General features: G+C 47.7%; 2 protein-coding genes across 2 annotated transcripts; one reads left to right on the top strand and one right to left on the bottom strand.

Annotated features, from left to right (window-relative positions):
• Positions 1–409: 409 nt before the first annotated feature.
• On the bottom strand, positions 410–26,141 carry dcst1 (DC-STAMP domain containing 1). Its single transcript, XM_070834771.1, has 16 exons — positions 26,090–26,141; positions 25,308–25,433; positions 24,679–24,753; positions 24,449–24,577; positions 22,517–22,656; positions 21,758–21,938; positions 21,540–21,683; positions 11,551–11,672; positions 11,308–11,465; positions 11,107–11,206; positions 10,910–11,005; positions 10,088–10,214; positions 9,152–9,268; positions 8,694–8,836; positions 1,005–1,109; positions 410–505 (listed from the first exon to the last, which is right to left on the bottom strand). Exons 1-16 carry the CDS (start codon positions 26,139–26,141, stop codon positions 410–412), a joined length of 1,911 nt encoding a protein of 636 aa, XP_070690872.1.
• On the top strand, positions 3,976–5,903 carry LOC139205639 (tripartite motif-containing protein 16-like). The gene has a single exon (XM_070835913.1). It carries the CDS (start codon positions 3,991–3,993, stop codon positions 5,686–5,688), a length of 1,698 nt encoding a protein of 565 aa, XP_070692014.1. The 5' UTR covers positions 3,976–3,990; the 3' UTR covers positions 5,689–5,903.
• Positions 26,142–26,264: the final 123 nt, after the last annotated feature.

The following is a 26,264-nucleotide window of genomic DNA, read 5'->3' as shown; positions in this document are numbered from 1 at the left end:
ACAGTCAAAATGTTTGTTTTGATAAGGTATGTATGTATATAAGATATTTCTACCAGTACTGCAGGTAGCGCAGGGGCTGCAGTCTGCGGGGGTCTTCAGGAGGTGTTGAGCCTCGTTGTCAAACAGGTTTGTGTCTTCAGAGGAATCTGCTGCTCGTCTCTGAAACTGGAACATGAATCCAGTCTGGACCAACAGCCAGACTGGATCAGACCAGAATCAACCTGCTCAGATAGAACTGGACCTAAAGACAACACAGTTTCACCTGATCTGGTCCTGAACCTGATCTGATCTGGTCCTGAACCTGATCTGGTCCTGATGATCACAGACTGACACAGACCACAGCAGCCCTGACAGAATCCTCTTTATGTTCACAGGTGTTGAAGGTTCTGGTTCCTCTTCCTGTCCCGGTCTAGCCGGGGTCATAGTACGTCTCCTCCGAGTCCGACGCTTCCTGGTGCTGATGATGACAAAGGCGACGCCCACACCGGCTCAGACCCTCCGACACCTGCAGGACGACACTCAGACACTCTTACTCTAACCATGTGACCCATCACAGCTGACCAATCACAGCTCCCCTGACCTAAACCCGACCAATCACAGCTCCCCTGACCTAAACCCGACCAATCACAGCTCCCCTGACCTAAACCCGACCAATCACTGCTCCCCTGACCTAAACCCGACCAATCACTGCTCCCCTGACCTAAACCCGACCAATCACAGCTCCCCTGACCTAAACCCGACCAATCACAGCTCCCCTGACCTAAACCCGACCAATCACTGCTCCCCTGACCTAAACCCGACCAATCACAGCTCCCTTGACCTAAACCCGACCAATCACTGCTCCCCTGACCTAAACCCGACCAATCACTGCTCCCTTGACCTAAACCCGACCAATCACTGCTCCCCTGACCTAAACCCGACCAATCACTGCTCCCCTGACCTAAACCTGACCAATGAACAGTTTGATGGGTGGGACTCCCCCCCGTCGCCTGAATATGACTCACTGTCCTGCTCCTCCGTCCCTGGCTGATGATGCGTTTCCTGTCTGTGGAGGAAATCCGCCTCTGGATCTGCAGGTTGTAGAGAAACAAGATTCTCTTCTTCTCCCTCTGACAGACAGACAGACAGATTATATACAGAATGTATGGATGTATATATTTCTACATATACAAACATAAGTGTGTATCTGTATTAAGCTGCTTGCTGCTGCTGCAGAAAAAAAGAGTCAGACACTTCAGTTTGTGCGTTCAGCTAATTTCTTCTGAGGAGGATATTAATGTTCCCAAAGGCCTCACAGTTCTGGTATTAACGCCACATAACCCGCTCACTAGCTAGCTGTTAGCCTCGGCGGCTTCCAGGCGGCGGCAGCCTCGTGGCCCGCTAGCGTTGCCTAGCAACTGAGTTCAAGCATATCATGTGCATATCTAGTTAGCATGTAAGCTAACAACAACGGGCTAGCAGATGTTTCTCGACAGTATATCAACCTGTCTGTGAGCAACCAACCAAAACCAACCCACCTGATTTTTATTGGAAACACGGACAAAGTCATGTCACGTTTTTTTCTTAACACAGCTTCCAGTCGGGCACTTTCACAGCCATTGGATAAGCTGTGGCTAGCATCTTTAAAAGAGACGCTTTCAGAGCCGCTGAGCGTCCTAAAGGGATGTTGTTGGATATGTGTGATGCTTTTAAAATGACAGTCAAGTTTATTTCTTATATCCTCGCCACTGTACCCAAAGCTAATATCAGAGCTAGCTTTGGCTAACATGCCTACTGTTAGCTGAACATTAGCCTCCATCGTCAGTCCGTAACAGAAAATAATACTCTTTTTATTTTATCAGTAAAACGTGATCACACATCACATCATAATAACAAACTAAATGAGTCATCGTAGAATAACGTGGAGCCATTTTCATTTCACACAGACATGTCAAACTCAAGGTTGTGACTATTAACAAAGGCCCGTCTGTAAATAGCACTCCCACCTCTAATACTACAAATCCCACAATGCACTGCACAGCTGCCGCACTAGCCAAGACCTTTATAGTGACGCTTATGAAGGGCTGTTTATTGATATTGGAGGTAAAACCGTGAGTCTGGTGGAGCTGATGTGTCCGTCATTAGAGAATAGAACACAAGAGGCACTACGAGACCAAACACCAGGTTAAATACAAAGAAAAGACTATTTTAAAATGTATTTATCTTGTTGAGGAAAACGTTGTTGAAGTTTGGCCGTTTAAATTCATATTTCTGAATAAAACACAGTCACTTTCAATAAACGCTGAGCCCGTTTGAGTCCGACTCCCCTGATAAAACAGGTGTAATCAGGTCGGACCGTCTGACTGTAGATCGATGTGAGAAAACAGCCCGCCGTCTGCTACCATGACAGCATTTACTGTCACTGGACGATGTGCAGAAGCTCGTTAGCTCAGGCTGTTTGACCGACTGTCCGACCGGCCTCTAATGGTGCGTTTCCACCAGCACTACTCGGCTTGGCTCGACTTGACTCGACTCGGTTTGGTTGCGTTTCCACCAGCGTTAGTCCCTGGTGTCCAACGCTGGAGTATTGATGCTCCCACAGCCTCATCTGTTACCACCGTGGATCGGACCTGGATACCAGACGCCTCCAGACACAAACACCGTCAGTTCTCTCTCTGTGTTCGTTTAATCTGAGTCAAGCGTCAGCGCCGTGGTACGAGCCAGTCAGCAGCCCGGCTGGGCCAGAGGCATGATGGGAGTAATGCAACTGACATATTGAGGAGCGTGTCCCGTTCAGGCGACAGGAAGTGAGTACCGTGTGTCACAGCCTGTAACACGTCACCTCCTGTTGTTAGAGTGTGTTTGATGTCAGCGCTGCTCTGCTTTAATGCTCTTACATTAATCTGCTCTCAGATCAGATTTACTGCAGCTCACAGGGTTTAAACACACTCAGCGTGTGTGTGTGTATGTATGTGTGTGTTAATGGGATCCATCAGCACAGTGCTGATGAAGTGCTTGAGGAGGCACGTTTGAGCTTCCTATTGTTTACTATGAAACACTGAGCAGCCCTGTGGTTGCTGCAGCACTGCAGCAGCTTCACTGTTTCACCGCCTTCAGCAGTCTGACATGTTCTTGATCTGCTGTCTTTAACTTTCAGTACACTGTTGGGATCCACTTTGTTTTACTTTCACTCTTCAAACACATTTTTCCTCTCAGAACACGCTGACTGTGAGCAGAGCTCACATGTATGAACGTTAGCTGTGGCTTTTCTGTTGGCGTGGTGGCTTGTTGTCTTCCCGTCGTCCACTGAGCTCTCAGGGCCGCCGTGAGAAAACGGCACGGCCAATGAAACGTTTGCTGACAGCGTGGTTCGATAAGTGGCCGATGTTGAAGCAGCAACAGAAAAGTGACACACGAGCTGGAAAATGGAGCCGCCAGCAGAGCCTGAGGAGCCAAGAAGTGTTTAACAGCTGAAACCTGTGACGTTGGAAACCAGCGGCCGGTTACACCAACAGTCACTCTTCAGACCGGGTGGAGATCTGGAGATCTGGAGATCTGGAGATCTGGAGCCAAAGTCCAGAAACAATCAGTCGGTCACGTCTCCAGTGATGAGCAGCTGTTTTTGGTTTGTGTTGAACCACAGAGCAGAGCAGTAATCTGTGATCAGTGATCAATGATCTGTGATCAGTGATCTGCTGATCAGGACAGATCAGCAGAAGAGCATCATGGCCGAAGGAGTGAAGGGAGCAGAGGGAGACAGACAGGATGAGGACAGATGACAACACAGCCTCTTCCTGGAATGTGGAAAAGCCTGATAACCCTCCTCCTGCTGCTCCTCCTCTTCCTCCTGTTGCTGCTCATCCTCCTCCTCCTCCTCCTCCTCCTCCTCCTACCAGCATGTGGAGCAGCGCAGAGCAGACAGGCCTCGCCCACTGCAGGATCACATGCTGCTCACATCAGCTTTCATTTCTGAAAGTGAAACTCACACAGTCATTGTCTCTGAGAGGTGAAATGGAGCAGAGAGGAGAAATGAGAAAGGAGGAGCAGCTGGAAACCTTCTCCTGTCCGATCTGTCTGGATCCACTGAAGGATCCGGTGACGACTTCCTGCGATCACAACTACTGCATGCGCTGCATTAGAGCCCACTGGAATAAAGAGGAGGATGAGAAGAGGATGTACAGCTGCCCTCAGTGCAGGCAGACGTTCACACCGAGGCCTGTCCTGCTGAAAAACACCATGTTAGCAGCTTTAGTGGAGGAGCTGAAGAAGACGGGACTCCAGGCTGCTCCTGCTGATCACTGCTACGCTGGAGCTGAAGATGTGGCCTGTGATTTCTGCACTGGGAGGAAACTGAAAGCCCTCAAGTCCTGTCTGGTCTGTCTGGTGTCTTACTGTGAGCAACACCTGCAGCCTCACTATGAATCAGCTGCCTTTAAGAAACACAAGCTGGTGGAGCCGTCCAGGAAGCTCCAGGAGAACATCTGCTCTCGTCACGATGAGGTGATGAAGATGTTCTGCCGCACCGATCAGCAGAGTATCTGTTATCTCTGCTCTGTGGACCAACATAAAGGCCACGACACAGTGTTAGCTGCAGCAGAGAGGACTGAGAGGCAGACAGAGCTGGAGAGGAGTCGCCTGAACATCCAGCAGAGGATCCAGGACAGAGAGAAAGACCTGAAGGAGCTCCAGCAGGAGGTGGAGGACATCTGCAGCTCTGCCGATGAAGCAGTGGAGCACGGCGAGGAGACGTTCACCGAGCTGATCCGTCTGATGGAGAGAAGGAGCTCTGAGCTGAAGCGGCAGGTCAGATCCCAGCAGGAAGCCGAAGTGAGTCGAGTCAAAGAGCTTCAGGAGGAGCTGGAGCAGGAGATCAGGGAGCTGAAGAGGAGGGACGCTGAGCTGGAGGAGCTCTCACACACAGAGGATCACAGCCAGTTTGTCCACAGCTACAGATCACTGCCAGCTCTCAGAGAGGACACACACTCATCCAGCATCAACATCCGTCCTCTGAGACACTTTGAGGACGTGACGGCTGCTGTGTCAGAGCTCAGAGAGAAACTACAGGACGCTCTGAGGGACCACTGGACAAACATCTCACTGACTGTGACTCAGGTGGACGTTTCACTGCCTCAACCAGAGCCCACGACCAGAGCTGGATTCTTAAGATATGCTCAACAGATCACACTGGATCCAAACACAGCTAATAGAGATCTGTTATTGTCTGAGGAGAACAGAAAAGTAACAAGAGTGGAAGAAGAACAGTCTTATTCTGATCATCCAGACAGATTCACTGACTGGTCTCAGGTCCTGAGCAGAGAGAGTCTGACTGGACGTTGTTACTGGGAGGTGGAGATCAGAGGGGGGTGGTTCGGGGGGTTTGGTGTAGCCGTCACATACAAGAGCATCAGGAGAGACGGGAGATCAAATGACTCTGGACTTGGATACAATGACAAATCTTGGTCGTTGTTTTGTGACACAAACATTTATCAGTTTTATCACAACAGAGTCCACACTCCCGTCTCAGGTCCTCAGTCCTCCAGAGTGGGGGTGTACCTGGACCACAGAGCAGGTGTTCTGTCCTTCTACAGCGTCTCTGAGACCATGACTCTCCTCCACAGAGTCCAGACCTCCTTCACTCAGCCGCTACACGCTGGAGTCTGGATTTACTTTAGTCCTGGATCCTCTGCTGAGTTCTGTAAACTGACTTAGTCAGAAGTCATGAAGGCACCGAGGGTTAAACTCTGCTTCAGATGCTTTTGTCTCCATCAGCTTCTTTCTGTGGCCTGTCAATCAAACAGGATGGGCGGGACTTTGGCGTCCTGTGGTGTGTCTCTGTAAATATGTGAGTGTCTGCAGGCTCCTTCCTCTGTTCCAGTATTTATGGTCATTATCCAGATCACAGTCAATAAGGAGATGATTGATTATCGACAGAAGAGCACAGATTCAAATCAAGTCGTGCTACGTGTCAAAAAGCTCACTGAGAATTTGCCTCAAACCTCTTCTGGTCTTGATGCAGCTGAGGTGCCTCTGAATCCCACTAATGCTGGTTGATGCGTGGATGCGTATATACATACATATTATATTGTACTATTACTATGCTATATTCAAATGAACAATCTCCACTTCATTTAGCATCTGCTTGAATGCAAAAACAAAATCATTTATTCTTTTATATAATTGTAAATAAAGTCTGGCAGTAAAGGGTTAAATCAGATTTACAGCACAGCCTGTTGAAATGATCTTCTGCTAATTCACTGCTGTTTGTGCACTTGATCAATAAAGAGGAATTATTCCACAGACCTGACAAACTGTGTGTGTGTACCTGTGTGTGTGTACCTGTGTTTGTGTGTCTGTGTACCTGTGTGTGTGTGTGTATACCTGTGTTTGTGTGTCTGTGTACCTGTGTGTACCTGTGTTTGTGTGTACCTGTGTTTGTGTGTCTGTCTGTGTGTGTGTGTACCTGTGTTTGTGTGTGTACCTGTGTTTGTGTGTCTGTCTGTGTGTGTGTGTACCTGTGTTTGTGTGTGTACCTGTGTTTGTGTGTGTACCTGTGTTTGTGTGTACCTGTGTTTGTGTGTGTACCTGTGTTTGTGTGTCTACCTGTGTTTGTGTGTCTGTGTACCTGTGTGTGTGTGTGTACCTGTGTGTGTGTGTCTGTGTGTGTACCTGTGTGTGTGTGTGTACCTGTGTGTGTGTGTACCTGTGTTTGTGTGTCTGTGTGTGTGTACCTGTGTTTGTGTGTCTGTGTACCTGTGTGTGTGTGTGTGTACCTGTGTGTGTGTGTGTGTGTGTGTGTACCTGTGTTTGTGTGTCTGTGTACCTGTGTGTGTGTGTGTGTACCTGTGTGTGTGTGTGTGTGTCTGTGTACCTGTGTGTGTGTGTGTGTACCTGTGTGTGTGTCTGTGTGTGTGTGTGCGTGTGTGTGTGTGTGTACCTGTGTTTGTGTGTCTGTGTGTGTGTGGGTGTACCTGTGTTTGTGTGTGTGTGTGTGTGTGTGTGTACCTGTGTGTGGGTGTACCTGTGTTTGTGTGTGTGTGTGTGTGTGTGTACCTGTGTGTGGGTGTACCTGTGTTTGTGTGTCTGTGTGTGTGTGTGTGTGTACCTGTGTTTGTGTGTGTGTGTGTGTACCTGTGTGTGTGTGTGTACCTGTCTGTGTGTGTGTGTGTGTGTACCTGTGTGTGTGTGTGTGTGTGTGTACCTGTGTGTGTGTGTGTACCTGTGTTTGCGTTCAACACGGTCATCCCCCACAAGCTCACCCACAAACTGTTCTCTCTCGGACTGCACCCCCCCCTCTGTGACTGGCTCCTGGACTTTCTGACTGGCAGGCCTCAGTCTGTCAGGATAGGAAACAGGACTTCAGCCAGCATCATCACCAACATCGGCACACCTCAGGGGTGTGTCCTCAGCCCCATCCTCTACACCCTGTTCACCCACGACTGTGTTGCCTCCCACAAGGACAACACCACCCTGAAGTTTGCAGACGACACCGCTGTGATAGGACGCATCACCGGTGGAGACGAAGCATCCTACAGGAGGGAGGTGGACACTCTGGTGACATGGTGTGAGGACAACAACCTCACCCTCAACACGGACAAGACGAAGGAGATGATAGTGGACACGAGGAAGGAGAGGAGCCCTCATCAGCCACTGCTCGTCCGAGGTCAGGAAGTGGAGAGGGTGAGCAGCTTCCAATACCTGGGGGTCCACATCAACGAGGACCTCACCTGGACACTGAACACCACACAGCTGGTGAAGAAGGCCCAGCAGCGGCTGTATTTCCTGAGGAGGCTGAGGAGGTTTGGCATGTCGTCAAAAATCCTCACCAACTTCTACAGCTGCGTTGTTGAGTCCATCTTAACCGGCTGCATCACCGTGTGGTACGGCAGCACCACTGCAGAGAGTGGTGAAGACTGCGTCCAAGATCACCAGGACTCCCCGGCCCTCTCTGCAGAGCATCTACAGACACAGAGTCCACCGGAGGGCTGCCTCCATCATCAAAGACCCACCCACCCCCAACACAAACTGTTCCCTCTCCTCCCCTCAGGCCGGAGGTACAGGAGTCTGAAATGCAGGACGTCCAGACTCAGGAACTCCTTCTTTCCCTCCGCCATCAGGCTCCTTAACAGCCGATAGGAGTCACTACTACCTCCAATGACTGTACTTTATTTTAAGTTGCACATTTTTGCACACATGTAAATATATTTATATTTAGCAATAGTAGTTTATATTTCTATGTTTTTATATTCTATTCTATCCTCCTCTTTTTCACTCTTTGGCGTTCAGTGCGGACGGCAAAGTCAGATTTTCATTGTACAGGGAAACCTGTTTCTGCACTGTACACATGACAATAAACACTTTGAATCTTGAATCGTGTGTACCCGTGTTTGTGTGTCTGTGTGTGTACCCGTGTTTGTGTGTCTGTGTGTGTGTACCCGTGTTTGTGTGTCTGTGTGTGTACCCGTGTTTGTGTGTCTGTGTGTGTACCCGTGTTTGTGTGTCTGTGTGTGTGTACCCGTGTTTGTGTGTCTGTGTGTGTGTACCTGTGTTTGTGTGTCTGTGTGTGTGTACCCGTGTTTGTGTACCTGTGTGTGTGTACCCGTGTTTGTGTGTGTACCTGTTTGTGTGTCTGTGTACCTGTGTTTGTGTGTCTGTGTACCTGTTTGTGTGTCTGTGTCTGTGTGTGTACCTGTGTGTGTGTACCTGTGTGTGTGTACCTGTGGGTGGTAGAAGGCAGCGATGACCCGTCGGAGGCGGTTGGTGTAAACCTGAAGGCAGCTGAACAGCGCCACCAGCAGGACACAACACACACAGCTGACATACACACCTGGGGGGAGGGAGAAGGGGACACACACACACCCTGGTGTGTGTGTGGGGGGTGTTATTGTGTCGTACTTTAATACCTGTGAGTCATAATGTTGGTATCATGCTGCTGCCCTCTGCTGGTTTAACCGGCCAATCACAACACACCAGGAAGTGACTGTGATCTGATCCCAACAGTCTCCATCTTATGTTTTAGGTTTGGCAGCAGGTGAGTTCAAATCAAAGTCCGGCCTGATATTTGCCCTGTGACCTTTGACCTTTGACCTGTGACCTTTGACCTTTGACCTTTGCCCTGTGACCTGTGACCTGTGACCTTTGCCCTGTGCCCTGTGACCTGTGACCTGTGACCTACCCCGGTTGTCGGTGTGGACGTGGACGCTGGACGAGCTGTTGAAGGCTGAAATCGTCCTCCTCAGGAGGCGGGCCATCATGGACGATCCGCCCACCCTGATGTCCACCTGGTGGCTGCCTGCAGAGAGGACTTCATTACCCACAATCCCTGAGTGGTGATGTCAGTGAGGTTGGAGGTCAGTCTTAAAGGAACACAGCGCTGCAGGAGCGACTCATCACTTTGTCCCTCCTGTTGGGATGAGCCATGTGGCTGGTTTATCGCCTGACTGACGACTGCATTTTAGCATCAAGTCATTAAAGTGGAGCTCAGATTATCCTGCTGAACAAAACCTGTGAGTATCATAAGCTTTTATTCCCAAAGAGCTGATTCTCTGCAATATTCCCGACAGAGGGAGATGCTGACGGACTTCCTGGTCGGCCTACAGAAATCCCTGCAGCACAGTAGTGCGGCCCCTCCACATACGGCTGGTTTACCGTGTTTCCATATGAACACCCACCAATTCACAACTTTCAGCATTCTCAAAACTGTTCTCGAGTTGTGGCGTGCTGAAAGTTAATTCTGTGGGTGCTGAGTTAATATATTGGAATCATATGGAGTTTCTCTTGTTCTGCACCAAGGCCGGCCGAAGCGGCTGGATCCCCCCCCCCCCCTCCCTCCCTCGATGGGCTGACTGAACTAGCAGGATAGACGGATGTATCGAGGTGGCAGGGGCGGGCAAACCTTGGTGATGTGATGTGGACTGCGGAGAACATCTCAACTGGCCGACCCAGCTGTGTGTGTGTGTGTGTGTGTGTGTGTGTGTGTGTGTGTGTGTGTGTGTGTGTGTGTGTGTGTGTGTGTGTGTGTGTGTGTGTGTGTGTGTGTGTGTGTGTGTGTGTGTGTGTGTGTGTGTGTGTGTGTGTGTGTGTGTGTGTGTGTGTGTGTGTGGTTGGTTACTGGTCAGGTTGAACTGGGTGACGGTGTGTCTGCTGACGATGTCCAAAACGTGGAACAGCGAGAAGTCGACAGTCAGCAGGACGACAGACAGCAGAGAGACAGACAGCACCTGAAACACACCTGAGGTCTGTCAGCACACACACACACACACACACACACACACACACACAAACACCATGGTTTCTGTTATTGGGTCTATACACACGTGTCTCTGGAGGTGACTGGTGTGACACTATTGCTGATATTGTGGGTGTGGACGTGGTCTCCTTGTTCATGAAGGGTTAAACTGATACATTCACTGATCATACAGGAGCAGGTGAACACAGACGGCATCACCTGCAGCCTCCAGCGTCACTGATGACAGCTCTTTGCTGTGGACGCTGAGTGGAGGTACAGGCTCTACTTTAGCACATCATCAGGGAGCAAAGGGTTTGTAGTGGGACCTCATTCACTATGTTCTGACTGTTCTTTCCTTCTGTTTAACGCTGCTTCTCTATTTATCTGAAACGACTCAAACGATAGTTGTGCTTGTTGAAGCTGAAGAGACGGATCAGTCTGGAGCCAACAGTGACGGTGGGGTATCTAATGCCCTCAGCAAAGCTCGAGCTGACGTTAGAGGTGCAGGCTGCTGGCTGAGGTGATCTACTGGACCAGTTCCAACACTTTTACTACCTACCAGTCACTCAGACACCAGGATGTGGACACAGAGGACCGTTATCAGATGATCCTACCTGTGTCAGACCCTCATCCCACCTGCTCATGAAGCCCGTTCAGACTGTTGTCTGGTGTAAAGCACATTAGCAGCATCACTGCTGGACCCACCGCCTGTCGGAGCTCCTCAGGGTGCATCTTTGGACTCCAGGGGTCGATGAGCTTCTTCTTCTCTGCTTGTTTCAGAGGCAGCACACAGCGTTTCCCCTGAACACAGCAGACAAGTCTGGATTATTCTGAGCTGATTCTCAGCATGAAATCTGCAGAGAGGAGGATGATGATGATGATGATGATGATGAAGATGTTACCGCTCTCCTCCTGCGGGCGTCGATCTGTCTGAAGTAAGTGGTGATGTAGGCGTTGTCGAATCGGACATCTCTCCTGTACTGTCTGAGGTAACCAAACGCTCTGAGGAGGAGGAGGAGGAGGAGGAGGAGGAGGAGGAGGAGGAGGTCATGTTGTTGTCACTCAACAGAAGGAGGAGGAGGAGGAGGAGCTTCAGATCTTACTGGGTGAAGATGGTGATGAAGGTGAAGGAGAGCAGCAGCTGCAGGACGTCCAGCAGCTGCTTCATGGTGGAGGTGAGTTTCTGGAAGGATCCTCTGACAGCCAGAGTGAACTCCTGATCCATCACAGCTCCACCCAACGCCGACCGCTGCTGCCGCTCCTGCCGGAGGTCAGAGGTCACAGAGGTCAGGACGCACGCGGTCACTCACCTGTTCCACCTGTCAGAGGAGGGGAAAGGTGAGGACCTGCAGGACGAGCTCGGTGCTGAACTCTCTGGACAGAAGGTCGACGGAGACGTTCAACTGATCAAACAGCTGACCGAAGTTTCCCTCCACAGGGATCTGCTCTCTGCACCACGGAGTCATCACTGACAGAGGAAGAGAAGAAGAACCTGAAGAACACTATAGACCTCCACTACACACTGACTAACTAACACACACACACACACTATAGACCTCCACTACACACTAACACACTGACTAACTAGCACACACACACTATAGACCTCCACTACACACTGACACACTGACTAACTAACACACACACACTATAGACCTCCACTACACACTGACACACTGACTAACTAACACACACACACTATAGACCTCCACTACACACTGACACACTGACTAACTAACACACACACACACACACTATAGACCTCCACTACACACTGACTAACTAACACACACACTATAGACCTCCACTACACACTGACACACTGACTAACTAACACACACACACTATAGACCTCCACTACACACTGACACACTGACTAACTAACACACACACACACACACTATAGACCTCCACTACACACTAACACACTGACTAACTAGCACACACACACTATAGACCTCCACTACACACTGACACACTGACTAACTAACACACACACACTATAGACCTCCACTACACACTGACACACTGACTAACTAACACACACACACTATAGACCTCCACTACACACTGACTAACTAACACACACACTATAGACCTCCACTACACACTGACTAACTAGCACACACACACTATAGACCTCCACTACACACTGACTAACTAACACACACACTATAGACCTCCACTACACACTGACTAACTAGCACACACACACTATAGACCTCCACTACACACTGACTAACTAACACACACACTATAGACCTCCACTACACACTGACTAACTAGCACACACACACACACTATAGACCTCCACTACACACTGACTAACTAGCACACACACACTATAGACCTCCACTACACACTGACTAACTAACACACACACTCTTCTGCCCTCAGCTAAATGTGACTATTCAGCCTATGCAGCGAGCTAAACATAAATGGCTTCAGTAAGCACTCAGGAGACCGTGTAACATTCTTCAGATGCTTTACTGATGTACCATTTGTATTATTCCCTTTTTCTTTTTTTGTAAAACTGTAATAACAGAAACAGAATACAGAGAGTTTAGATTCAGTAGAAATGCATAGGAAACACACTAAACATCATTACCACATGCACATAACCGATCCCAAGTCATAACCTTAGCAACAGATGGATATAGTACGTGAAATAGCATGCTAAATGCTATACGCTACTATGATTTGTGCTAACAGGCAAGTCAGAGCTAACGGCTAGCTAACAATAATTGCCATACTAAGTGACAACTGACTCCATAGACATGTAAGAAGACAACTGCTTACTGAATAAGGCACTAATATACATCAACAATAAGACATTTCATTTCAAACTTACAGATTATGCCATTTCAAGGGGTAACGGCTGAATGAGTCAACGGACACACCAGAACTTTCCTTCCATGACGTTTCAGTCTCTCATGCGCACGCACTCGCTACTTCCGCTATATGACCACTAGGTGGCAGCGCTTACCACGGTCAATGTATTCCCAATAAAGACACATTTGCTAGATTAATTATTGGACAAAAAACTATGAACTGTCTTATAACAAACTCTCTGAACTGATATGAGGGACAGAATACTCCCCGTCTGACATCTGTAAGATGTCATACTAACAAACCGAACACACTCTTATCATAGGATATGAGTCTTTCAGGTGTGGTCCTTCGAAACCAGCAAGATGACTTCGCTAATGGGTCTCAAGTATAGTCTCTGTTCGCCGTTGCGGATAACCTTGACCTCGATCTTCCTTACTCTGTTGTCCTGACTGGGGAAAGTCTTTGATACCAGCCCGAGAGGCCAATCATTCCTGTTCTCTAGCCCATCTTTGAGCAAGACAACATCTCCGACTTGTAGATTGGGTTTTGGCGTCCTCCACTTTCGACGACCTTGTAGTCCACTGAGGTACTCTCTCTTCCACCGTCCCCAGAAGACGTTGGCCAGGTACTGTACACGCCTCCATTGAGCTCTAAACAGATAGTGGTCGTTGAACTGTCCTGGTGGTACTGGAGGCGTGTCAACTTTTTGTGTGAGCAGCATGGCAGGAGTGAGAATCTCAGGATGCTCTGGGTCAGTGGAAACTGTCGTAAGTGGCCTTGCATTAATTATCGCAGTGACTTCCGCAAGGAATGTCACTAACACCTCGTGTGTGAGCTTTGCGTTTCCACGCTGCAGCAGCATTGCATCTAGGATCCGTCGACTAACGCCGATCATGCGTTCCCAAGATCCGCCCATGTGTGAGGCATGTGGGGGGTTAAACTTCCACTCGCAGCCACTGTCTCCAAGATAAGTGTTGATTTTGTTGTTATTACAGCCCTTTTTGTCAATTTGGAGTTCTCTGCAAGCGCCCACAAAGTTTGTGCCACAGTCAGATCTGAGCAGTTTGACAGCACCTCGGATGGCAAAGAAGCGGCGCAGTGCATTTATGAAAGACGAAGTATCCATTGATTCTATTACTTCAATGTGTATGGCACGGGTGCTCATACATGTGAAGATGACTGCCCATCTCTTGGCCTCTGCTTGACCGCCTCTTGTTTTTCTGACTGTGACAGGCCATGGACCAAAAACATCTAGGCCCACACACGTGAAAGGAGGGCCTGCACTCGTTCTGTCTTCTGGTAGATCTGACATGATCTGTTCTTGTTGCTTGCCTCTTAATCTGCGGCATGTGACGCAGTTGAAGATAACACTACTGATGGCTCTCTTCCCACCCACTATCCAAAAACCTGCAGCTCTGATAGCGCCTTCAGTGAAGTGTCTGCCCTGGTGGTGTACTTGTGCATGAAAGTGTCTGATTATGAGCTGACTTATGTGGTGTTTACTGGGAATGAGCACAGGGTGTTTGTCGTTTGTTGTCAGTTGAGCTTTTGTTAGCCGACCACCGACTCTAAGAACAGCGTTTAGGTCTATGAATGGGCTTAACTTGCTAAGTGGGCTTTGTTTGTGGACGGACTCACCCTGTTCCATGTGCCTGATGTCATCTGCATATACCTCTCTTTGTACTGCACGAACAATGGTGACTTTGGCCCGCTGAAGTTGTTCTTCAGTGATGTGCTTGTTACATTTGTGCCATCTGTGACATGCGCTCTCCGGAGCACCTTTAAAAGACATGGCAATGTGCAGCAGCCTGGCGACAGCTTTTAACAGATGACTCCAATTGGAGAATCTTTGAAACCTTGCAGTTCCGAGCTTGCCTTTTGACAGGGACGTGGCACAGGATACAATCTCCGGACGCAGTTCAGTGTCGTTTTCAGGGTTAATGAGGTTGAAGGACTCTTCCAGTATTTGACCTTGGCCCGAGTCAGCAAGGAAGGCGGGTCCGCTGAGCCATGTAAAGTGGGACAGATGCTCGGCGGACAGTGCTCGTGTGGCATGATCGGCTGGGTTTAGATGTGTGGGTACATAGTGCCATTGGTGGGTCTGGGTAGAACGTCTAATGCGCTCTACACGGTTATGGACATACACATAAAAGCGTCTCTTTTCGTTGAAAATGTAGCCGAGTACTACTTTAGAGTCTGTGTAGAAGTTTACCTCGTCTATTGTGGTGTCGAGCTCTTCCTGGACCATATCTGCCACTTCCACAGCCAGCACAGCGGCACAGAGTTCTAGTCTGGGAATGGTGATATCTGGTTTAGGAGCCAGCCTGGCCTTGCCAAGGAGAAAGCCAACTTCACTGTGTCCACTAGCGGCTGTGAGTTTCAGATAGGCAACGGCCCCCACAGCTTTTGTGGATGCGTCACAGAAAACATGCATTTCCTTTCTTTGAGCCTCAGATAGTGACATGGATGTATACATACGGGGAATCTTGAGTTGTCGTAGGTGCGTTAGAGAGTCTTTCCATTTTTGCCATTTCTCCTGTTTCTCTTTTGGTAGTGGGGCATCCCACTCGCTTATGTCAGTTGAAATCTCCCTCAGGATGGAGCGGCCTTCAATGCTGACTGGCACAGCGAAGCCAAGTGGATCATATAAACTGTTGATGACTGACAGTACGCCGCGTTTGGTGAAAGGCTTGTCAGTGATTTCGTTTTGAAACGAGAATTGGTCAGTGGACAGGTCCCAACCCAGACCAAGGCTGCGTTGCATGGGCGGGGAGTGTTGTCCGAGTTCGAGTTCCCGCAGGCCTGCAGCTAGATCTTCACCTGGGAAGGCACTGGTGACTACAGGACTGTTGGACGAAATCTTGTGAAGTCGGATGTTAGACTGAGCCAGCATTTTTTGTGTTCTGTGAAGAACGTTGATCGCCTGCGTTTCAGAGGCGAATGACTTTAGCCCGTCATCTACATAAAAATGGCGCTCGATAAATTCTCTCACATCACTGCCGTATTCTCTCTCTCCTTCCACAGCAGTTCTCTTGAGTCCATAAATGGCAACTGAGGGTGATGGGCAATTTCCAAACACATGGACTGTCATTCGAAACTCGACCACTTCTCCATCCAGGTCGTGATCACCGAACCACAGAAAGCGCAGATAATCACGATGGTCCTCTCTGACCATGAAGTTGTGAAACATTTGCTCCACATCAGCCATCACAGCATGTAGGTCACTTCTGAAGCGGAGGAGCACACCCACAAGACTGTTGTTAAGATCTGGACCTTTGAACAGCACTTGGTTGAGAGACACATTTTCATACTGGGCACTTGAATCAAAGACTATTCTGATTTTAGCTGGCCTTTGGGGGTGGTAAACACCAAAGTGTGGGAGATACCAGCGTTCCTGATGGGGTTTGAGTGGAGGAGCCCTTTCTGCGTGTCCTTTATCGAAGATCTTTTCCATAAACTCCACGTAATGTTCTTTCATCTCTGGCTTTCTCTTTAATGTCTTACGTAGCGACATGAGGCGGTTGAGAGCCTGCTCTCTGTTGTTAGGTAAGCGTTGTTGATAGTGATGAAAAGGCAGTGGAGCCACCCAGTTATTTGCCTCATCTTTAGCAAACTCACTGTGCATGATGTTCAGAAATGACTCGTCTTCTGCAGAGAGTGCCAGTTTATCATCATCAGTTGTTTGCTTGAAGATGTGTTTGCCCAGCTCATCTTTGGCTTGTGTGCCCTCAAAACAGGGACATTCTTCTGTGAACTTTACCTTTGTGTAGATTTTGTTTTCACAGGAAGAGAGGAAACTGGGGCGGCCATTGTCGAGTATGTTTGTCTTGTAAGAGTTCATTGTGGGCCTGTGGGCTCCTGAGAGGCAGACGTCTCCGATGATTGCCCACCCAAGATCGAGCTGTTGGGCATAAGGTGCTTCATTGGGGCCGTTTACCTGGCGGCGAACCTTGTGCGCCCGAATTATGTCTCGGCCTAGGAGGAGGAGAATATCAGCTGATGGATCGAGTGGCGGTATTTGTGCAGCTACATGAGATAGATGAGAGTGAGCAGCTGCAGCTTCCGGGGTAGGTATCTCGCTCCTATTGTCTGGAATCTGGTTACATTCGGTGAGTGTTGGCAGTGGCATTGACACTTTTCCATTAACACCCTCGATGACAAAACCATGAGCTCTGCGCCCCATTTTCTCCATTGTACCAGAGCATGTTTTCATTGTGTATGGGAAGGCCTCGCCATGTAGACCAAACATATCAAAAAAGTGGGAACGAGCCAGTGATACATTACTTTGATCGTCTAAAACTGCGTACATCCTCCTTTTCTTTTCAGGGGCTGAGCTGGGGTACACATTTACCAGGCAAATTTTAGAACAAGACTTTCCTTGTAGTCCTTGTCCACATACCTCAGTGCAGTTGGATGTGGTCACCGTGGGGCTGGGGGTACCTGACTCCCCGCCATGCGCCTCTGGTGGAGTGTCAGGGTCTGTAATTGTCCATGGGGGTGGCCCAGCATGCATGGCGGAAATGTGTGTGTCGCTGTTGCACTCTAAACAGTGAATAACGGCTTTACAGTCCTTGGCCCTGTGGTCTGTTGATGAGAGACACTTGTAGCAGATTGAGAGCTCCTTGAGTAGACCTCTCCTCTCATCCAGCGTCTTCATTCTAAACCCTCTACATTTTGCGAGTGAATGTGGCTTCTTGTGCACTGGACACTGTTTGTTGGGGTCAAGAGAATGAGCATTTAACTTATTGTTGGGTGCACCAACTTGTGTTTTGTTTGCTGTGATTGGGGCTCTGAACCGTGTTTGTCTCACTAGTGGCTTGTCCACCTTCACGTGTGCAGTGCTGTAGTTTTGTAGCATGAAGCTGGGGTCTGTTTTCATTTCAGCGTGGCTGTTCACAAACTGGACAAAGTAGGAGAAAGGCGGATAGTGAACCTTATGTTCTTTCTTATATTTTGACCCTTGTTTGACCCACGACTCCTGCAGGCCGTATGGGAGCTTTTCCACGATAGGATTTATTCCTCTTGGAGTGTCGAGAAAGGTGAGTCCTGGCAGATATCCTTCGTTCTTTGCTATTTCAAGCTCTAGAAGGAGGTCGGCAAGCTCTTGTAGGAGGTGGGCGTCTTTCGGAGCAACTCTGGGAAAGCTTTCCAGGCGTTTGAACAGAGAAGCTTCGATTACTTCTGATGAGCCATAATTCCTGTCCAGCCTTTCCCATAAAAGCTGAAGACCTGCTTCTGAATTGTTAACATGAACAGCTCTGATTCTCAGGGCGTGCTGGAGAGACTCACCGCTGAGCCATTTGGTGAGTAAATCAAGCTCTTCACTGTATTTCAGGTTTAAATCTTCAGTGGCATTTTGAAACATAGATTTCCATGCTATATAAGTCTCTGGCCTATTGTTGAAAACTGTGAGCCCTGCTGTCAGAAGGTCACGACGTGAGAGGAGAGCAGCAAGGTCTGATATGTTAGTTTGTCGATGTGGTGATGGAGATGGGATATTATCCACTCCAATATGACTGGACGAATGAGGTGGTGGAAGGTTGGCAGGGTCACTTGCATATGCAACTGCTGTTAGCGTGCTTGGCCCCATGATGTGAGTGTTGTCTACATCACATTTTTGTCCTTTATTGTGCTTTACCTCACCTTTCATATTTGTGTCATTGGGGAAGTGGGTATTTACATATTCTTGAGTGCGGCTGACAGCCACACCCATTGTAGCAGGAAAGTTCTTGTCTGGTAGCTCCACAGACTCTGCTTGGTCCAGAACCGCAGCTTCTAAGACCCTCGCTGCTGCGAGCGCTGCTTCAGCCTCTCCCTCTTGCCTCAGGGCGTTCAGCGATGCCTCCATTCGGGCCCTCTCCATCTCGATGCGTGCCTTTTCGACCTCCATGTCTATTTGGCGTTTAGCATAGTCTGCTCTGGCCCGGGCGGCTTCAGCGTTGGCTCGTGCTTGTGCTGCAGCTAGGCTAGCTGCTGAGCTACTTGACCGGCGTGATGCAGCCGATCTGCACTCTGATCTTACTTCCAGTTGGGAAAGCTGTGAGGTGTCTCCGTGGTTGGACATGTCTGCTGTCGCTGGAGTGGTGTCTCAGGACCCCGACGATGCACTTGAAGTGTAGACAATCTTTTTACTCTTCTGCCCTCAGCTAAATGTGACTATTCAGCCTATGCAGCGAGCTAAACATAAATGGCTTCAGTAAGCACTCAGGAGACCGTGTAACATTCTTCAGATGCTTTACTGATGTACCATTTGTATTATTCCCTTTTTCTTTTTTTGTAAAACTGTAATAACAGAAACAGAATACAGAGAGTTTAGATTCAGTAGAAATGCATAGGAAACACACTAAACATCATTACCACATGCACATAACCGATCCCAAGTCATAACCTTAGCAACAGATGGATATAGTACGTGAAATAGCATGCTAAATGCTATACGCTACTATGATTTGTGCTAACAGGCAAGTCAGAGCTAACGGCTAGCTAACAATAATTGCCATACTAAGTGACAACTGACTCCATAGACATGTAAGAAGACAACTGCTTACTGAATAAGACACTAATATACATCAACAATAAGACATTTCATTTCAAACTTACAGATTATGCCATTTCAAGGGGTAACGGCTGAATGAGTCAACGGACACACCAGAACTTTCCTTCCATGACGTTTCAGTCTCTCATGCGCACGCACTCGCTACTTCCGCTATATGACCACTAGGTGGCAGCGCTTACCACGGTCAATGTATTCCCAATAAAGACACATTTGCTAGATTAATTATTGGACAAAAAACTATGAACTGTCTTATAACAAACTCTCTGAACTGATATGAGGGACAGAATACACACACTATAGACCTCCACTACACACTGACTAACTAGCACACACACACTATAGACCTCCACTACACACTAACACACTGACTAACTAACACACACACACTATAGACCTCCACTACACACTGACTAACTAGCACACACACACTATAGACCTCCACTACACACTGACTAACTAGCACACACACACTATAGACCTCCACTACACACTGACTAACTAGCACACACACACACTATAGACCTCCACTACACACTAACACACTGACTAACTAACACACACACACTATAGACCTCCACTACACACTGACTAACTAGCACACACACACTATAGACCTCCACTACACACTGACTAACTAGCACACACACACACACACTATAGACCTCCACTACACACTGACACACTGACTAACTAGCACACACACACACTATAGACCTCCACTACACACTGACTAACTAGCACACACACACACTATAGACCTCCACTACACACTGACTAACTAGCACACACACACTATAGACCTCCACTACACACTGACTAACTAGCACACACACACTATAGACCTCCACTACACACTGACTAACTAGCACACACACACACTATAGACCTCCACTACACACTAACACACTGACTAACTAACACACACACACTATAGACCTCCACTACACACTGACTAACTAGCACACACACACTATAGACCTCCACTACACACTGACTAACTAGCACACACACACACACACTATAGACCTCCACTACACACTGACACACTGACTAACTAGCACACACACACACTATAGACCTCCACTACACACTGACTAACTAGCACACACACACACTATAGACCTCCACTACACACTGACTAACTAGCACACCCACACTATAGACCTCCACTACACACTGACACACTGACTAACTAGCACACACACACTATAGACCTCCACTACACACTGACTAACTAGCACACACACACTATAGACCTCCACTACACACTGACACACTGACTAACTAGCACACACACACTATAGACCTCCACTACACACTAACACACTGACTAACTAACACACACACACTATAGACCTCCACTACACACTGACACACTGACTAACTAGCACACACACACTATAGACCTCCACTACACACTGACTAACTAGCACACACACACTATAGACCTCCACTACACACTGACACACTGACTAACTAGCACACACACACTATAGACCTCCACTACACACTAACACACTGACTAACTAGCACACACACACTATAGACCTCCACTACACACTGACACACTGACTAACTAGCACACACACACACTATAGACCTCCACTACACACTGACTAACTAGCACACACACACTATAGACCTCCACTACACACTGACACACTGACTAACTAGCACACACACACTATAGACCTCCACTACACACTAACACACTGACTAACTAGCACACACACACTATAGACCTCCACTACACACTGACACACTGACTAACTAGCACACACACACACTATAGACCTCCACTACACACTGACTAACTAGCACACACACACTATAGACCTCCACTACACACTGACTAACTGCACAAAGTTTTGAGGGACTTTAACTCGTCGACATCAGTGTGTGAACTAAAGTTCGGCCTCTTTGTGAAGACCCCATGTGACCTTTCACCTCTCATGACATCACACAGGAAGTGGAACTTCATGGAGACGCAGAAGATGTGGTTGATGACGGGGACGGGGATCGCCTCCATACACTCCGCCCACCTGAGGCCAAACCAATCAGCACATCGCTGCACGCCCTCGTCCACCACACCTGGATCACACAGACACACACGAAATAAAGCTCATGTCTAGTAAATCTGGTCTTGAGGTCGTCATCTCACTCACTGTCGCACTGCATCATGGTCTTGATGGTGAACTGCTCCTGCGTGCTGTTGCCGGCGGCGCTGGCGGCGTCACGTCCTGGTTTGAACCGGTCGTATCCGTACTGAAGAACAACGTCATCTCTGATGGTCTGAAACTTCCTGCTGACGCTCCGAGCCTCCGACTGAAACTCCGCTTCACCCTCCTGAGCGAGAAACCAAAGACCCCCGACAACGGGCAGAGCAGGAAGTGTCATAAAACACCTGAACGTAAGACTGGAGGTAAAATGGCCCAAGTGTTCAATTCAATATTCAAGGTCAAAGAAAAGGTAGAAAGAAACACTCAGTGTTCCTCTGAGTCTGTTTTAACCTCAACACGGCAAGTCCATGGCGACAAATGAAGCATCGCGGGCTGGTTATGGTCAGCATGTTGGACAACAACATTACCCAAGAGTCAGTTAACTAACAGGTCTGATTAAATGTGTTCATGTCATCAGAGCAGCGTTTTATCTGTTTCCATGGAAACACACAGGGCTCTGACTAACACCTGGAAAGTGACCAGTCCCGTCAGTCGACTCCTATATAGAGAAATCTAGTTTAGCACTCCAGCGAGTAGGCCGGCCCTTAGTAACGCCCTCAGTAACACCCCTAGTAACGCCCCTAGCAGCAGAGACGATAACTGGTCCCTGCTGAGCCGAGCTGAGCTGAGCTGAATAAGAAGCACAGGTAAGAAACAGCAGCTAGCATGGCTGCAGCCAGTCGCTGTGGTTGTGGCATCTCCCACCTGCAGCTCCTGAGTGATGAGTATCACAGGTGTGATGGCGTCCCTCCACAGTAACCGGCTGTGGTGAACCTGCAGGTCCAGGTTGCAGCTCAGAGACAGAGCGGCCTTCTCCACGTTACGCTGGATGTTAGAAACCGGTCCTGAGACAGTAAAACATCACAGTGTGTAATATCACATTACAAACACAGTTAGCATTGCCCTGGTTCCCCCCACAAACCAAAAACAAAAGTTTATGATTCTCACACGTTGTGTTCAAAGTTTACTGAGAAGACAAGTGTCAGTGTTCAGTCACACTGAACATCCTCGACAGCCTCTGTAGTCTCGGTTAGCCACCTGTTAGCCATCTATTAACCGCCTGTTAGCCATCTATTAACCACCTGTTAGCCATCTATTAGCCACCTGTTAGCTATCTATTAGCCATCTGTTAGCCATCTATTAACCACCTGTTAGCCGCCTGTTAGCCATCTATTAACCACCTGTTAGCCGCCTGTTAGCCATCTATTAGCAACCTGTTAGCCATCTATTAACCGCCTGTTAGCCATCTATTAACCGCCTGTTAGCCATCTATTAACCACCTGTTAGCCATCTATTAGCCACCTGTTAGCCATCTATTAGCAACCTGTTAGCCATCTATTAACCACCTGTTAGCCATCTATTAACCGCCTGTTAGCCATCTATTAACCACCTGTTAGCCATCTATTAGCCACCTGTTAGCTATCTATTAGCCATCTGTTAGCCATCTATTAACCACCTGTTAGCCGCCTGTTAGCCATCTATTAACCACCTGTTAGCCGCCTGTTAGCCATCTATTAACCACCTGTTAGCCATCTATTAACCACCTGTTAGCCATCTATTAGCAACCTGTTAGCCATCTATTAACCACCTGTTAGCCATCTATTAACCGCCTGTGAGCCATCTATTAACCGCCTGTTAGCCATCTATTAACCACCTGTGAGCCATCTATTAACCACCTGTTAGCCATCTATTAACCACCTGTTAGCCATCTATTAGCAACCTGTTAGCCATCTATTAACCACCTGTGAGCCATCTATTAACCGCCTGTTAGCCATCTATTAACCACCTGTTAGCCGCCTGTTAGCCATCTATTAACCACCTGTTAGCCGCCTGTTAGCCATCTATTAACCACCTGTTAGCCGCCTGTTAGCCATCTATTAACCACCTGTTAGCCATCTATTAACCACCTGTTAGCCGCCTGTTAGCCATCTATTAACCACCTGTTAGCCGCCTGTTAGCCATCTATTAACCACCTGTTAGCCATCTATTAACCACCTGTTAGCCATCTATTAGCAACCTGTTAGCCATCTATTAACCACCTGTTAGCCATCTATTAACCACCTGTGAGCCATCTATTAACCGCCTGTTAGCCATCTATTAACCACCTGTTAGCCGCCTGTTAGCCATCTATTAACCACCTGTTAGCCGCCTGTTAGCCATCTATTAACCACCTGTTAGCCATCTATTAACCACCTGTTAGCCATCTATTAACCACCTGTTAGCCGCCTGTTAGCCATCTATTAACCACCTGTTAGCCATCTATTAACCACCTGTTAGCCATCTATTAGCAACCTGTTAGCCATCTATTAACCACCTGTTAGCCATCTATTAACCACCTGTTAGCCGCCTGTTAGCCATCTATTAACCACCTGTTAGCCATCTATTAGCCACCTGTTAGCCATCTATTAGCCACCTGTTAGCCATCTATTAGCCACCTGTTAGCCATCTATTAACCAATTTGTACATTTGTGCTGCTAAATAAAGTTTTGTATACAGAATAGAATAATAAATTATGGAAAATAATTTATAAAAATGAGTTTTAATAATTATTTTTATTAGTTAACACAAGTTATTTGTGATCATGTATTTAATGAATATTTATTAAACACTGAACACTTTGGGTGTGTGTGTGTTCACCTCTACAGAGCACAGACAGGATCAACAGCATCAGGTACGCTCGACCGCGGGAGCCGAGCATGCTGGGAAACATCAGGAGGGCAGAACACCTGCAGGAGGAGGACAAGGCTCCGCCCACCACGCACAGAGCTGGAACAGGTGTGTGTGTGTGTGTGAACATGTGAGTTTCTCAGGTGTTGAATGATTTCATTTGTGAGGTAAAAGCTGAGGCGAGTGTGACGTCTCCTCACCGACAAACAAAGCTCCAGCTGTCAGCTGCAGGTCAAAGGTCAGCGGGAGGCGGTGGGAGACGGCGAGGAACAGACCTGAAGACGACAACGATTATAATAACGGGTAGAATAATAATCACTGATGATTATTATAATTATAACAGGTTGAATGTTAATAACTAGAACTGATCTGATCCATCAGAGTGAAGGACAGTTCAGTGATAACTAAAGCTGATCGTTCACATTTCATTAGATAACGTCAACTGGAAATAAAAAGAATAAAAGATTTAAGAAACAGACAGCTACAATTTTTATGGCTCCATTTTATTAAACATTTTTAGAAACAACAAAAATGTTATGATAACAGTAATGAAACAAATATCTTAAATTAAACTACATAAAAACAAATAGTCATAATAAAGTAAAAGTTATATAATCAATATAACCATTAAAACAAATATTTTAGAGTAACAGAAATAGTTCTTAGAATTATAATTAATAGAATAAATTCTGAAACATTTAAGCAAAATAAAACTAAATGAAAAAATAAAAGATGATGATAAAGATTCACGTCTAAATAAATGTAATTTTAGAGGATAAAAACTTAAAGACAGAATAAATGAAGCTGAATGAGTCCAGGTTCTTATTACCTGCTCCGCTCACGGCCCCAAACACACACCTGACCACCAGCTGAGCCACCGGAAACTCTTCTGATTGGCTGAAGAGGAACCGATGGACAGCAGGAGGAAGGATGGTGCAACGGATCCTCTCCACAGCTGGAGGACGGACACAAACATCTGGACAGTCAGAGACAGACAGCTGGAGGACAGACAGACAGACAGCTGGAGGACAGACAGACAGACAGACAGACAGACATCTGGAGGACGGACAGACAGACAGCTGGAGGACAGACAGACAGACAGACAGACAGACATCTGGAGGACGGACAGACAGACATCTGGAGGACAAACAGACAGATAGACAGCTGGAGGACGGACAGACAGATAGACAGCTGGAGGATGGACAGACAGACATCTGGAGGACAAACAGACAGACAGACAGCTGGAGGACAGACAGACATCTGGAGGACAGACAGACAGTATCCTGTAATTAAACATTAGTTTGTCTCTGGAGGTTTTGTTGCCCAGCAACAGAAAAACAAACACCAAAGCTGTTAGCATTAGCTTGAAGTTAGCATTAGCTCCAAGTTAGCATTGAAATTCAAATTCAAATGCTCTAAATACTAAAATATTGATAAAGTAAGAACAGTGTAAATGAGAATAAACATTAAATTACAGGGTGCAAAATGGCAAAGAGGTGGGTAGAATTCACAGTAGAGTAGCTCAAAGTTAGCATTAGCTCAACGTTAGCATTGGCTTTGAAGACATTGGAGGCAGAACGAGAGAAGAAGCAGGCAGACGTGTGAACTCACTGCTGTGAGGAGCTGGAGGCGTGTCCAGGTGAGGAGTGTCCAGGTGAGTCATGGTCCATCCACAGCCTCTCTGAACAAACACACTGTTGTCGTTTTGGTTGGTCAGTTGGTCAGTTAGAGCTTCCGGAAGCTTCAGGTGTGTTTGGTCTCCAGGAGACGTGAAAACACTTCAGAG

Source organism: Pempheris klunzingeri, chromosome 8 (genome assembly GCF_042242105.1).
Source record: "Pempheris klunzingeri isolate RE-2024b chromosome 8, fPemKlu1.hap1, whole genome shotgun sequence".
NCBI classification, from domain to species: domain Eukaryota; kingdom Metazoa; phylum Chordata; class Actinopteri; order Acropomatiformes; family Pempheridae; genus Pempheris; species Pempheris klunzingeri.
This window is presented reverse-complemented; position numbering and strand designations above follow the sequence as displayed.